Source organism: Erythrolamprus reginae, chromosome 7, assembly GCF_031021105.1.
Source record: "Erythrolamprus reginae isolate rEryReg1 chromosome 7, rEryReg1.hap1, whole genome shotgun sequence".
Classification (NCBI taxonomy): domain Eukaryota; kingdom Metazoa; phylum Chordata; class Lepidosauria; order Squamata; family Dipsadidae; genus Erythrolamprus; species Erythrolamprus reginae.
The window spans coordinates 82,051,226-82,066,780 of NC_091956.1; the positions used below are offsets into that span (position 1 = coordinate 82,051,226).

A 15,555-nucleotide genomic window follows, 5' to 3' on the forward strand; every position below is an offset into this window, starting at 1 on the left:
AAAAATCTGGATCTGCAGATTCTATAGGATACTGTGTCTATTATGTCAAAGTTTCATGATTTTATCTCAATTCTGTTCACATTCAATCCAGATAATAAATCAAAGCTTTGTAAATAATAATAATAGTAATAATAATAATAATAATTAGTTGTTGAATTGAAATTTTCCTTTCTCCCTAGGCTTATAGAATTTATACATGGTATGCTAGTATGTATGAGTGGTTCTTTAAATTGGGGGTTTTTAGATTATTTTTAATATTAGATTTGTTCACATTGTCTTTTTTATTGTTGTTAGCCGCCCCAAGTCTTCGGAGAGGGGCGGCATACAAATCTAATAAATACAAATACAAATACAAGCTATTCCAATTTATCGTAGAATTGTGGTGCATTTGTTTTAGAAGTTTTAACTAGGATTACTGACAAGTACATGTGAAAGAAATAAGTCCTTAAAGTCTACTATGGGCAGACATCCATCTGCTTTTTGGATAGTAACGCAACATAGCGCAGTATATTCCTAGTGTACATTTAATTCCTGTTCGACAGGTGTCTGTTTTTCATCCTTATTCATTAGTCACCCTTGTATTACCACTGCCTTAAAGGCACTTCACCAAGCTCTTATCACATTTTGCAGAACATGATAAAAGATATCCTTTTGCTTTACTCATAAACATCTTCTGTCATAGTAAAGTCCAGTAAAGGTACCAGAAGGAAATTAAGTGAACATTTTAAGGGAAAAAATATTTGCTAATAATTATGACTTTAAAGTAGAAATGGTAAAGGAAAATAAAATCTGATCTAAACTGGCAAAGAAATGCCTTGGTTATTAGAAAGACTTAATGTAAAATAAATAGAAAAGAAAATAGATAACCCGGAGGGGAAAAGAGAGGCTACTTGTTAGAAACACTCTATATTATTTTATTTAATAAATCTTCAATCTTACTTCCTGTGGTTCTCAGATATATAACCTGTGTTTTTGTAAGATTGAGACTTCCTATGGTCTATTACTAAATGGAGTAGATTAATTCAGAAATATGATTGCGTCTTGTGTTTTTCAATATTACTATAGAGTAGCTATTCCTAACTTGAGAGCCTGAACTCATATCCTTCTCATCTGTTGTCATGGATGGCACGCAGGTTAGGAGGAATATGTACAACACACCTGGAAGGAATCAAATTATGGAACTATTAAAATGCATCAGTCAACCATCTTGATTTTAATTTATCTTTCTTCCTTCCTTCCTTCCTTCCTTCCTTCCTTCCTTCCTTCATTCATTCATTCATTCATTCAATTGGATTTATATGCTGCCCCTCTCCGAGGACTCGGGGCAGCTCACAGCATGTACAGAAAAACAGGAAACAATAATAACAATCCAAATACAGTGATCCCTCGGTTATTGCGTTCCCGATCATTGCGAACGGGCTAATTTGCGATTTTGCAACCCGGAAGTAAAAAAACACCATCTGCGCATGCTCGCCCTTTTTTCTATGGGCACGCATGCGTAGATGGCGCCGGGCAGATCAGCTGCTGGGCGGCTTCCCTGGGTCTTCCCCCTCTTGCTGGCGGGAGGGCGAAGCCCCCCCCAGCACCCGTTCGCCGCTCGCCCGCCCTTCGCCCGGCCACCCGCCCTTCGCCCGCCCTTCGCCGCTCGCCCGCCCTTCGCCCAGCCACCCGCCCTTCGCCCGCCCTTCGCCCGGCTCGCCCGCCCTTCGCCCGGCTCGCCCGCCCTTCGCCTGGGTTGGGGGCTCGGGGGTTGCTGGAAAGCCCCCTCAGGCCGGCTCCGATCTTTTAAAACAGGCGCGCGGCTTCTCCGCTGACTCCTGGCGAACTTCCCCGCTTTAGGAGTCAGCGGAGAAGCGGCGCGCCTGTTTTAAAAGATCGGAGCCGGCCTGGGGGGGCTTTCCAGCAACCCCTTCACCCGGGTTGGGGGCTCGGGGGTTGCTGGAAAGCCCCCCCAGGCCGGCTCCGATCTTTTAAAACAGGCACGCGGCTTCTCCGCTGACTCCTGGCGAACTTCCCCGCTTTAGGAGTCAGCGGAGAAGCCGCGCGCCTGTTTTAAAAGATCGGAGCCGGCCTGGGGGGGCTTTCCAGCAACCCCTTCACCCGGGTTGGGGGCTCGGGGGTTGCTGGAAAGCCCCCCCAGGCCGGCTCCGATCTTTTAAAACAGGCGCGCCGCTTCTCCACTGACTCCTGGCGAACTTGTTTTAAAAGATCGGAGCCGGCCTGGGGGGGCTTTCCAGCAACCCCTGAGCCCGGGTTGGGGGCTCGGGGGTTGCTGGAAAACCCCCCCAGGCCGGCTCCAATCTTTTAAAACAGGCGCGCCGCTTCTCCGCTGACTCCTGGCGAACTTTCCCGCTGTTTTTTTTTAGACTTTTTAAATGTATTATTGTTATTTTAATATCTAACTATTAGATTTGTTATTATATATTGTTTTTATCATTGCTGTAAGCCGCCCCGAGTCTACGGAGAGGGGCGGCATACAAATCTAATAAATAATAATAATAATAATAATAATAATAATAATAATAATAATAATATCTAATCAGTGTCTGTTAATGTAGTGGAATAGTGGATTATCATATTAAGTGCACAAAAGAGAGAAACCAATAAGCTGCCTTGTAAATACACAATTACGCCTTTTCTTTAAAAAGGATATTATTCACTTGATAATCTCCAATGGGTACTTTAAGGACATTAGTGCTTATTATTCCAGTCGATATTAGAAGTCCTTTTAGTTTGTAGATCACTGACCTGGTGGAGAGTAATGGTGTCCTTTCAAGTATTACACCACATTGTTCCATGCTGATGGAAATAAACAGAAAGGAAAGAGACTCCTTCCAAAGTGGGCAAGTGAGAAAAAGAAATGTTATCTGTGTCTGCCTGTGTCACCTTTTGCAGCAGGCAAAACAGAGTTTAGGTTGTAAGGAGGCAGTAACAACAAATCATCACTATTACAAGCTGTTTTTAGAATGACACTTTCATAAACCTAGTGTGTTGGGAACCGAGAAGATTAAAAACTTGTACGCTAACTTCAAGTTTTAATTAATGCTTTAGAGAGCCAAAACCACACTCCAGGAACTAGCTTAAATTTTTATCTATTCCAAGTATATTCCTTTTTCTTTCACTGCAGTAAACATAAATGTTCCTAGTTTATTACCTTGATGTTCTTTATCAGTGTATCTGTGTATGCTACTGCAATTATTACTGTATTTTTCTCTTTGTCATCCTAAATTTAAAATGGCACAGTGCCCTAACAATCTTTATACAGAGAGAGAAATACAAGCTGCGTGAAGGGTTTTTAGCATATTTTGTGGCTAAATAAAAACTGCATTTTATTCCCTGTATATTCTACCTTTCTGCCTGAGACACAAATTCATATAAGGGGAAGGGATTATCTCTCAACAATTTATTTTTTAAATAGCTGTGTCATAAACTAAACTAAAAAAAAAATGACCCTAGTCAGTGATTATGTAGTTAAACTCAGGAGTTCTTAATCCAGAATAACAGATTTCAAGGGGACCCTGGAGGTCTTCTAGTCCAACTCCCTGCTCAAGCAGAAAACACTACCCCAGTGATGGCAAACCTATGGCACGGATGCCATAGGTGTCACACGGAGCCATATCTGCTGGCACACGAGTCTTTGCTCTAACTCGGCTCCAATGTGCATGTGTCCTAGCCAGCTGATTTTTGACTCACAAAGAGGCTCTGGAAGGGCATTTTTGGCTTCCAGAGAGCCTCCGGGAGAAGGGGGAGAGGGCTTTTTTACCCTCCCCTGGTTTCAGGGAAGTCTTTGGAGTCTGGGGAGAGTAAAACACGAGCCTACTGGGCCCACCAGATGTTGGGAAACAGGCTGTTTCCAGCCTCCAGAGGGCTTGTGGGAGGTGAGGAAAGCCGTTTTCACCCTCCTCGGGTATGTATGTATGTATGTACGTACGTACATGCGTACGTACTTAATTACTTACATACTTACTTACTTACTTATTGGATTTGTATGCCGCACCGCTCCGGAGACTCAGGGTGGCTAACAGCAATAATAAGACAACATATAATAATAATCCAATACTAAAAACAATTAAAATCCCATTATAATAAAAACCAAACAGACATACAGACATACCATGCATAAAATTGTAAAGGCCCAGGGGGAAAGGGTATCTCAGTTCCCCCATGCCTGGCAGCAGAGGTGGGTTTTAAGTAGCTTACGAAAGGCAAGGAGGGTGGGGGCAATTCTAATCTCTGGGGGGAGTTGGTTCCAGAGTGCCAGGGCCGCCACAGAGAAGGCTCTTCCCCCGAGTCCCGCCAAGCGGCATTGCTTAGTTGACGGGACCCGGAGAAGACCCACTCTGTGGGACCTAACCGGTCGCTGGGATTCGTGCAGCAGAAGGCGGTCCTGGAGATAATCTGGTCTGGTGCCATGAAGGGCTTTATAGGTCATAACCAACACTTTGAATTGTGACCGGAAACTGATCGGCAACCAATGCAGACTGCGGAGTGTTGGTGTAACATGGGCATATTTGGGAAAGCCCATGATTGCTCTCGCAGCTGCATTCTGCACGATCTGAAGTTTCCGAACACTTTTCAATTATGGATGTGGGCACTTGTGTATGCGCAATAGTACACAAAAGTTCACCATCACTGCACTATTGTCTGTCCATTCTCTTAAAAATGCAGTCACACAGCACCCACAACCTCTGAAGGAAAGCCGTTCCACTGATTAATTGTACAGTCAGGAAATTTCTCCTTAGTTCTAGGTTGGTTCTCTCCTTGATTAGTTTCTATCCAGCCCTTTAACCCAAGATGGCTGGCAGCAGGACATAAATTCAACAGCAAATTAAGCTAATATAGAACAGTTCCAACTACACACTTTAAGGCAGCAGGCTAATTGCTCTGCCCTCCAATTTCTTGCTGGTTGTTCGTTTTTCTGTTGGCACTGCTGGCTGGTTGTAGCAATGGATGCCGCAGTGCACCAAGATGTATCATGGGGACAGAACAACACATACTTTAGAATATTTGTACATTTTCTGGTGTATTTGTACTAGTTGCATTTTGGGCCATACATACAGAAAAATGCTGTCCGTTATATTATGAAAGAAAGTATTTGGAGAAAGTAAAATTGCTGCTAGCTAAGCACTGGCCAAAAAAAGGAAGTACAGTGGTACCTCGTCTTACGAACGCCTCTTCTAACTTTTCAAGATACAAACCCGGTGTTTAAGATTTTTTTGCCTCTTCTTCCAAACTATTTTCACCTTATGAACCCAAGCCACCGCCGCTGGGATGCCCCGCCTCCCGACTTCCGTTGCTAGCCGAAGCGCCCGTTCTTGCACTGCTGGGATTCCCTTGAGGCTCCCCTCGCTGGAAACCCCACCTCAGGACTTCCGTTGCCAGGGTTTGTGTGACGGAAGCAAGGCGAACGGAGTGCTTGGAGAGGCACTGAAAGGGTGTGTTTGAAGAAAGAAAAGGGAGGGGCGGCTTGGAGAGACAGCGAAAAAGTTTGTGTGAAGGAAGCAAGGCAAACAGAGTGCTTGGAGAGGCACTGAAAGGGTGTGTTTGAAGAAAGAAAAGGAAGGGGCGGCCCCCCTCGCCTTTCTTCCTTCTCACACACCCTTTCGCTGCCTCTTCAAGCACCCCGCTAGCCTTGTTTCCTCCACCCGCCCCCTTTCGCTGCTCCTCCCTGCCCTCTGTTCACCTCCCTTCTAAAGTTTGGGATTTTCCCAATGGATTTACATGCATTATTCGCTTTTACATTGATTCCTATGGGAAACATTGTTTCATCTTACGAACTTTTCTACTTACGAACCTCCTCCTGGAACCAATTAAGTTCGTAAGACGAGGTACCACTGTATTAAAAATGGAGGTGATTGTCAGGGGCATAAGAAGGGACTTTGTCTATGTTGTCATTTGCAACCCAAGGGAATTTCTTTTTCTTTGTGATGGTTGGGCCACTTCTAACCAATGTCACAGACTGAACTTAAGTTTGAATACTGTCCACATACGTTGAATCCTATTGACAACTGACCACAAAGTGGTACATTTTTCAGTGTTACTCCGAATTGTCCAAACTTGCAAATTAATGTATCATCATGGGATGCAGTGGCTCAGTGGCTAAGACACTGAGCTTGCCGATCAGAAAGTGTTCTGTCGGGCTCTGTGGTAGAATCCTCCCAAAAGTTCACAGGTACAAATTTCAGACACACACACGTTTGAAAATTCAAAACAATGTTCTTTATAATGAAAATTCACTTAACCTAAGCCCTCTTTTGGTATAGCAAAGAGCACTGGTCTCCAAACAAACTGGTAATTTGTACAAGTCCCTTATCAGTTCTGTGATACTTAGCTTGCAGCTGTGAGGCAATTCACAGTCCTTCTTCTTTCACAAAGTGACACACACTTTGCCCTGGTTTAATTTCAAAGCGGGGAAAAATCAGCACACAAAAAGTCAAAGTCAATAAAGCAGTCACGAAACACAACGATCAGATAATCCTCCACAATGGCCAAACCCACAGGCTGCTATTTATAGTAGCCTCACTAATTACCACAGCCCCACCCAACCACAGGTGGCCTCATTTTCTTTGATAATAATCTCTCAGTTGTTGCTGCCTATGCATCGCTCTCCGCATGCGTGGCTGTATCATTAACTCTTGTTCTGAATCCAAGGAGGAGCTAGATAATTGATCTCCTTCTGAGCTGTCTGCCCCACTCTCCTCCCCCCTGTCACTCATGTCTTCTTGGTCAGAGGAGCCTTCATCAGCAGATTCCACCGGGGGCAAAACAGGTCTGCAGCATGTGGATGTCTCCCCCACATCCACCGTCTTTGGGGCAGGAGCAGGGCCAGAACTAACCACAACAGAAAGGTTGGCAGTTCCGTGGTTCAAATTCCTAGTGACATGTAACGGAATAACCTCCCGTTACTTGTCCCAGCTTCTGCCAACCTAGCAGTCGAAAGCATGTAAAAATGCAAGTATAAAAATAGGAACCACCTTTGGTTGGAAGGTAACAGTGTTCTGTGAACCTTTGGTGTTTAGTCATGACCACCGAGATTGACTATTCAGTTTTGAAACAGAAATGAGCACTGCCCCCTAGAGTTGGGAACGACTAGCACATACGTGCGAGGAGAACCTTTACCCTTAATAAAATGTTATTGACCAAGCATGGGCAGCATGGAAATAAATGAACCATCTTAACTAGTAATATTATTGCTAGTTGACACTAGGTATATTGTTTTATTAACTAAAATAATAGATGCCAATCCCCAAGGAGAAGTAAAGGAATGATAAAAGGAGAATAAGTGATTTTACGAAATATTAGCAGTCAATTAGGCTATAATTGATAACAAGTGAATTTGATATTTATGTTTCTGTAAAAATGTTTTATAAGGTAAGATCCTTCAGTCTCAATGGTTTGCCATGGAGTTTCCTTGACAGAAGTAATCAAATTACTTGACAGAAGTAATCAAACCAAGATGATTAAGGAATTGGAAACCAAGACTTACGAAGAGAGACTGAGGGGACTGGGCATGGATAGCCTAGAGAAAAGGAGGGCCAGAGCAGACATGATAGCAGTCTACAAGTATACGAGGGAATGTCACAGAGAGGAGGGGATCACTTTATTCTCCAGGGCACCAGAGGGCCGGACGAGGAACAACGGCTGGAAGCTGACCAAGGAGAGATTCAACATGGAGATAAGGAGGAACTTCCTGACGGTCAGAGCAATCAACCAATGGAACAACCTACCAGCGGACGTTGTGAACTCCAACACTCTGGACATTTTTAAGAGAAGATTGAACTGCCACTTGACTGATGTACTATAGGGTTCCTGCTTGGGCAGGGGGTTGGACTCGATGGCCTTCATGGTCCCTTTCAACTCTAACAATAAATAAAAAAATAAAAAAAATTACGAGACCTGAGGTCATCCCTTTGTTAACAATAATTACACCCATCAACTTTGTCCAGTGCCTTCTGGATTCATACACACAAAGCAAAATGGCCGTGTGCCATTTCAAAAATGACTGGCTAAGAAATTATTTTCAATTAACTTTTTAAAAGAAGTTCGAAAAGCAAACCATAAACTAAATACCTGATTGTAAGTGCCTCACATGCGCTGTGTTCATCTGTATATAGGAATCTACAGTAGTCCCTCGCTATACCGCGCTTCACCGACTGCGGCTTCACTTCATCGCGGGTTTCTGAGGAAGCCGATCGGCAGATTTAAACAGCCCGCCGAACTCGATCGGCAGGTTTTTAAAAATAAAAATAAAAATATAAAATTGTAAATACTGTATTTAAATACTGTATCTAAAATAAATACTGTGTGGGAAGGGTTTATAAACACTTAAAACAATGAAAACTTACCAAACAATTACAATATAAATACTTAAATAAGTACTATCAGTCGATAAATTCCCCATCGCGGATTTCACCTATTGCGGCCAGGTCTGGAACGTAACACCAGTGATAGGTGAGGGACTACTGTACTCTCGCTTGTCAATTTTTCAAGTGAACAAAAGACATATAAGATAAACAGATATAAACACCTCCAGTTTAAAGAAAAAAGTCAAAGAGCAATTTACCCTCAAACTGCCTTGGTCCTTATATCTTCCCTCCCCATCTCTTACTTCATTTGGTACAAGCAATAACTGGAATTCATTCCTATATAGCTAAGTGCAGAGCAGTAGCAGCAAAGCATATTGTCTAAGATTCCACTCTCCATTATTAATAAGCTAGTCATAGCAGAGTATAATGGGAATCTTTCATTAAAAATGCTCCTTTTACATTTTCTTGGTACATGGCCATCACATCACCTTAATGCTTGGTGCTTTTCTAATTAGGAAAGGCTGCATCAATCACATTCCGGCCTATGTCAGTTCAATCTACTGAACTACAATTCTATTCCATGTCCATGGTTTTGTTTTATTATTAATTTCTTTTAATAAAAAAGAAGGGAATTTTTCCCCCTTTTAATTAATTAATTAATTAATACTTCTATGCTGCCCAGTCCCAAAGGGACTGCCACTCATACACTATACTTTTCTGCCCACACACACACAAAAAAAAATAGAGGATACATTGGTCTCCTTCCTTCCTTCCTTCCTTCCTTCCTTCCTTCCTTCCTTCCTTCCTTCCTTCTTCCTCCTCCTCTTCCCTTGTGGTTGAGTCAATGGGGGAGGGGGGATCTGGCAGCCCCTCTTAGTTTCTCTAAGTGATGTCTCCCCTCCATTCCTTCCTTCCTTCCCTTTCCTTTCCTTTAATTACTTTCTTTCCTATCTTCTACATTTTGTATACAATATTTGTATAAAAATACTGTATACAAAAAGCAGCCTCACAAAACTTAAAAGAACTGAAATCCATGTAGTGGTCCTAGAGGTACAATTTTATTTTATTTATATATTTATTTAGTCCAATACATAATACACATTGAAGAGAATAGATATGTAATAATATAAGTAAAGAAATGAATAGAAGAAAAGATATAAAAGTGTAGGTGAACAAATTTGAAAGGAAGAAAAGATAAATGAGATAAGGAGAGACAATTGGACAGGGGACGGAAGGCACACTGGTGCACTTATGCACGTCCCTTACTGACCTCTAAGGAACCTGGAGAGGTCAATCGTGGAGAGTCTAAGGGAGAAATGTTGGGGGCTAGGGGTTGACACTACTGAGTCAGGTAATGAGTTCCACGCTTCGACAACTTGGTTGCTGAAGTCATATTTTTTACAGTCAAGTTTGGAGCGGTTAATATTAAGTTTGAATCTGTTGTGTGCTCTTGTGTTGTTGCAATTGAAGCTGAAGTAGTCATTGACAGGTAGAACGTTGCAGCATATGATCTTGTGGGTGATACTTAGATCGTGTTTTAGGCATCGTAGTTCTAATGTATAATTAAATATGTTTTTCTTCCCATCCCAGATTTACGGAAAACCTTTGAACAGGAACCATTAGGAAAGGAAGTCTCTTTGGAGCAAGAGGTCCTGCTTCAATGTCGCCCACCGGAAGGAATCCCAGTAGCTGAGGTGAGTGACAGGCGTCTTGGAAGAGTGGGCAGCTGACGCTGTTATCCTGAGACCTAATCTGTGGCTAATGGTGCAGTGAATTAGGTGATGGCATGATAAATGGAAGGTAATGGACATCTAACTGCTTGCTGTTGGTAAGACTGGATTGATTGGGAGCTGATTAATGACTTCGGAGTCAATTAGAATGCCCCACTAGGCAGAGTTACAATGGGTTGCTTCCTTCCAACTCGTATGCTTCCGCTGATGAAACAAGAACACCGCTAACATCAGTCTCTTAAGACAAGCACCATGTAGAACGTATGAATATTATTATGCTGGATTTCGTATTTCATCATTGTTCTACTATAATATTGCTTTTATTATTGTTGTGAGCCGCCCCGAGTCTTTGGAGAGGTGCGGCATACAAATCTAATAAATCATTATTATTATAATTATTATAATTATTATAATTATTATTATTATAATTATTATTATTATAATTATTATTATTATTATTATTATTATTATGTCAGTACAACACAGCAAACGAGATCACTATGCTGGGTTTCATATTTCATCTCCAGTCGGGCGCTACCCAAGCACCTAGGACTGCGTGATGTAGCGGCGAATTATGTTTGCCAATCCCAGTAAAGTGGCCTTTTGCAATTGACAGATGGAGTTTTTGTCAATTCCGATGGTTTTCAAATGTCCGCTGAGATCCTTTGGCCCTGCGCCCAGCGTGCCAAGTACCACTGGGACCACTTTCACTGGCTTATGCCAGAGTCGTTGCAGCTCGATTTTTAGATCTTCGTATTTCACTAATTTCTCTAGCTGCTTCTCCTCAATTCTGCTGTCTCCTGGGATTGTGATGTCGATGATCCATACTTTCTTTTTCTCCACGATCACAATGTCTGGTGTGTTATGCTTCAGAATTCGGTCAGTCGGAAGTCGGAAGTCCCACAGTAGTTTTGCTTGCTCATTTTAGACCACTTTTTTGGGCTTATGATCCCACCAGTTCTTTGCCACCGGTAAATGGTAGTTCCGGCACACGTTCCAGTGGATGGAACTACCATTTATTATTATTATTATTATTATTATTATTATTATTATTATTATTATTATTATTATTATTATTATATTTGTATGCCGCCCCTCTCCGAAGACTATAACTCTTTCTTCCCCCACCAGGCCATGCCAATATTCTAAGCCTGAGATAACCAGCTTTCAATATTCATATGTATTATTAAAATAATTTTAAATGATGCATTTATTTTTACAGCTATGATTACACATATGGTGACTCATTTAAACTGCATCATGATAAGTATGCACCTGCTGTGGGCCGATAAGGATCTGAAACAAAGGAAAACTATAATCCATCTTTTAATGTTCCATGTCTGTTTTACTTAACAGCAATTAAAAACTCATGAGATAAGTATCTTGATATCTATCTTGAGGAAATGACCTACTGAGTAAAGAGAAAAAAACTATAAATGTTCCAACTAGGGAGTCCATCTGTTAAGAAAAACCTACTCTCCAAACTTGGAGGTCATGCTGCTTTTAAAAATGTTTGTGCACTTTCTTTTAAATTGGACTTTAAAGAGTTCTATTCCATCTACTTGTTGAGTAGACATATGTAATACAGGACTTGTTTTATATTGAATGAATAAAGACTTTATGATACAATTCATGGGAAAATCTTTCTATGAGTTAACACTACTTGGTGGGATACTGCACCAAATGACATTTGAAACATTTGCTTCAAGGCAAGATTTAGAAAACCTAAAATATGTAAAAAAAAAAGATTTACATATTAAAGTACAAATACAGTAATACCTCGTCTTACGAACCTAATTGGTTCCCGGAAGAGGTTCGTAAGGCGAAAAGTTCATAAGACGAAACATTGTTTCCCATAGGAAACAATGTAAAATGAATTAATGCGTGAAAGAAAAAAAACGCAAAAAAACACCGCCCGGCTGTCACCTTTTGAAACAGCCGGGCGCTTCCCAGCGTTCTCCCAATGCTGAACCCAGAAGTTCGGCAAAAGTTCGGGTTCGGGTGGCCGCCGAGAAGCCCCGCCGCCTGGCTGTCACCTTTTGAAACAGCCGGGGGGCTTCTCGGCGTCCTCCCGAACTCGAACACCAAACCCGAACTTTGCTGAACTTCCGGGTTCAGCGTTCGGGAGGCCGCCGAGAAGCCCCGCCGCCCGGCTGTTGTCTTTTGAGTGCATGTACACGAAGCATGGACTTCCGAACCGGTAGGGAAGATAAGTAGATTTTACCGTTGCATTAGAGTTACAAGAAACGTAGCGGGGAGGGAGATATAAGTCTACTAACACACTTGGCTTTTATTGAGGCTTCCATTGGATTTCCCAAAATTCTTCCCAAAGTGAAAAAAATTCACCTTGGAATACGACACCTGATATTCATTATTACTTCTTGGAGAGAGGGGGGGTGGGTTAAGTTGAAATCCACAAGTCTTAAAGTTGCCCAATTGGAGGTCTTCTGCCCTAACAAACTCTGTTTCTAAAACTAAAGATGAACTGGAACTTAGCTTGCCTCTGCGATTGAAACAGATGTTGCGCATTGTATAAAAATATATGCATGTTTTCCTACCTCTGTTTTGGCTATAGCAGTGACATGGAAAATAGGAGGATTATAATTATAACAATACTGAGCTGTGTTCAGTGACAGTTGAAGTGAGTGACTACAGGCGGATTGTATTTGCATATGTTCAGATGTGTTGTTATTACAATAGTAGCACAAAGGAAGGTGTATTGTTAGAAACTACACACCAGTCGCAAAATTAAGAATACAAAATAGCAGACTTGGAAGGAGCTTTTGAGGACTTCTAGTCAAAGCTCCTGCTCAGACCCTATAACATTACATACAAACGGCTGTCCAATGTCTTCTTAAAAACCTCCCAGTTACTTGTTCTAATTGACAGGAAATTTCACCTTAGTTCTATGTTAGGTCTCCTTGAAAAGTTTCCATCCGTTACTTCTTGTCTTGCTTTCAGATGCTTTTGGAGAATCGACTGATCACTCTCTTTCTGGAACAGCCCCTCACTTATTGAAAAACTGCTAGTCCTATTCTTCGTTGTAGTAAGCATACTCAATTCCCAAAACCATTCATTGTACGCTTTATCCTCTAGACCAGTGGTCCCCAACGTTTTTTCCACCAGGGACCAGTTTCAGCAAGACAATTTTTCTATGGCCCGGTGGGGGCGGAAAGGGGTGTGGTTGGGGGCGGGATTAAGCATGGGGGTGCTGGTCCTCCCCGCCCCTCTTTCCCGCCATCGCCCTGTGGGCCGGCAGAACCTGCCTCCCAAGCCCTCTTGCCCAGCGGGGGCTAAGCGCTGGAGACAGGGGGTCAGGCTGGCCCTCCTGCCTCCCCCCAGCCAAAAACGCAAAAGCGCCTCGCGGCAGAAGCCAAAAGAGGCTTGAGCCTCTCGGTCCTTCCTGCCCCTCTGTCCCGTCCATTGTCCTGTGGCCGGCAGAACCTGCCTCCCGAGGCCTCTTGCCCGGCGGGAGGCGAAGCGCTGGGGGGGGTGGCGGCATGAGGGCCGGCAGCTGCTGACTCCACGGACCGGTGCAACATGCCCCGCGGCCCGGTACTGGTCCGCGGCCCGGTGGTTGGGGACCCCTGCTCTAGACCAGTGTTTTTCAACCAGTGTGCCGCGAGACATGGTCAGGTGTACCGCGAAGCTCAGCAAGAGAGAGAGAGAGAGAAAGAAAGAAAGAGAAAAAAAGCAAGAGAGAGAGAAAGAAAGAAAACAAGAGAGAGAGAGAAAGAGAAAGAAAGCAAAAGAGAGAAAGAGAAAGAAAGCAAGAGAGAAAGAAAGAAAACAAAAGAGAGAAAGAGAAAGAAAGCAAGAGAGAGAGAGAAAGAAAGAGAAAGAAAGCAAGAGAGAGAAAGAAAGAAAGAGAGAGAGAGAAAGAGAGGCAGGGAAGGAGGGAGAGATAGAAAGAGAGCAAAAATAGAGGAAGGAAGGAAGAGAGAGAGAGAAAGAGGGATGGAGAGAGAAAGAGGAAGGAAGAGAGTGAAATAGAGCGAAAGGGAGGAAGAGAGAGAGAGAGAATTTTTTGTCCAAACTTTTTTTAGCCCCCACACTCCCCCCCCCGCTCAAAATGCCCCATTATTTTGTATATGTAAAAAATGTGCCGCAACTCAAAAAAGGTTGAAAATCACTGCTCCGAACCTGTTAACATCATTGTTACTCTTTTCTGCACTCTTTCTAGAGTCTCCACAACTGTTTTAGATCAGAGCAGTAGATATAAATAAAATCTCTTCTCTCTCTCTCTCCCTCTCCTCCTTTCCCTTCTTTCCTCCTACCCTCTCTCTCTTACCTACCTCAAAGGATCACTGTGAAGGTAAATAGAAGGAGGGAGCTCTATAAACACCCCCTTGAGCACCTGAAGGAAAGGCAGGATATAAACTTAATATATAGACAAGGGGGAAAGCAAGGAGATTTTCCTTTCACAATTCCATAAGGTAGAAAGCACTTTTACAACTTAGCGATAAAACATTGTTTATTCTTAATCACACCTCATATTTTCTCATTCTACCATGTGCAAAGGGCCTTCCAAGATAAGTAAATCAAAATATATTGCCATCATTTCGGTATCCTTTTCTTTGCTGGCCGATTTCTGAGGAGTTAGCTCTGTACAAAACATGTCTCAAAGCACATCCTGATTTCTTAAAACAGCAGCAGATAAATATAATTACATAGTTAATGCATTTCACTCCTTTCCCATTTTTATTTTATAGACTGGCGCAATGAGATTAATAATTTAATGCGGAGATAGGTTGGAAGCCAGCGTTGTGATAACGGCAGAATTAATCAACTACTGTTCTCAAGAAGAACTTATCGGTTTCTTTGCTCCTGAATTGCCTAACAACCAGCTGTTGCATAGTGACAAGGATATTTATAACGGGGCGCATCCTATCGCAATTGCATGATGGTATTTAGGGACTTCATTACCTTTGCAAGAAGCTGAGATTATTCATGACTGGCAGATTGACTGGGCTCTAAATTATGCACAAGACACAGATCGTCCTTCCCAGTGTTTGAATGGTTTTGTCCCCAAAGCAGAAAGGATTATGTGCCAGGCAAAGGGAGAAGAAACGCGATTAATAGAAAGAGAAAATTTTAGGGGTTTTTGTATGTTATACTCCCAAAAAAACTACTGGTTTTTTTGACAGGGGGGAAAAGGGTAGTTAAAATCAAATGGTTGAAAATATTGTATAAGACCACAGGGAAAAAAAGATTTTATAGTCAGAAAGGTTTTTAAAACCTTCTTGGTAAATGCTATTCTCTTAAATCAAACAATCATAAGAGTTGCACACATAGACAAAAAAGGATATTTTTATTTAAACATACATTTCGTTGTTATTTTTTTCAATAGACCTAAATGTTTTTCCACGTATATATATATATATATATTTATTATTATTATTATTATTATTATTATTATTAATTAGATTTGTATGCCGCCCCTCTCCGAAGACTCGGGGCGGCTCACAACAATAATAGAAACAATATAACAGGGAAACAAATCTAATATTAAAAATAAA

At 42.1% G+C, this 15,555-nt stretch overlaps 1 protein-coding gene across 1 annotated transcript in view; it reads left to right on the forward strand.

The window, feature by feature from the left end:
• Window positions 1–15,555, forward strand: part of UNC5C (unc-5 netrin receptor C) — a 347,816-nt gene that overhangs the window by 248,460 nt on the left and 83,801 nt on the right. Inside the window, exon 4 of the mRNA XM_070757995.1 lies at window positions 9,897–10,000. Within this exon, the coding sequence (XP_070614096.1) occupies window positions 9,897–10,000 (104 nt within the window). The remainder of the gene's footprint in view (window positions 1–9,896; window positions 10,001–15,555) is intronic.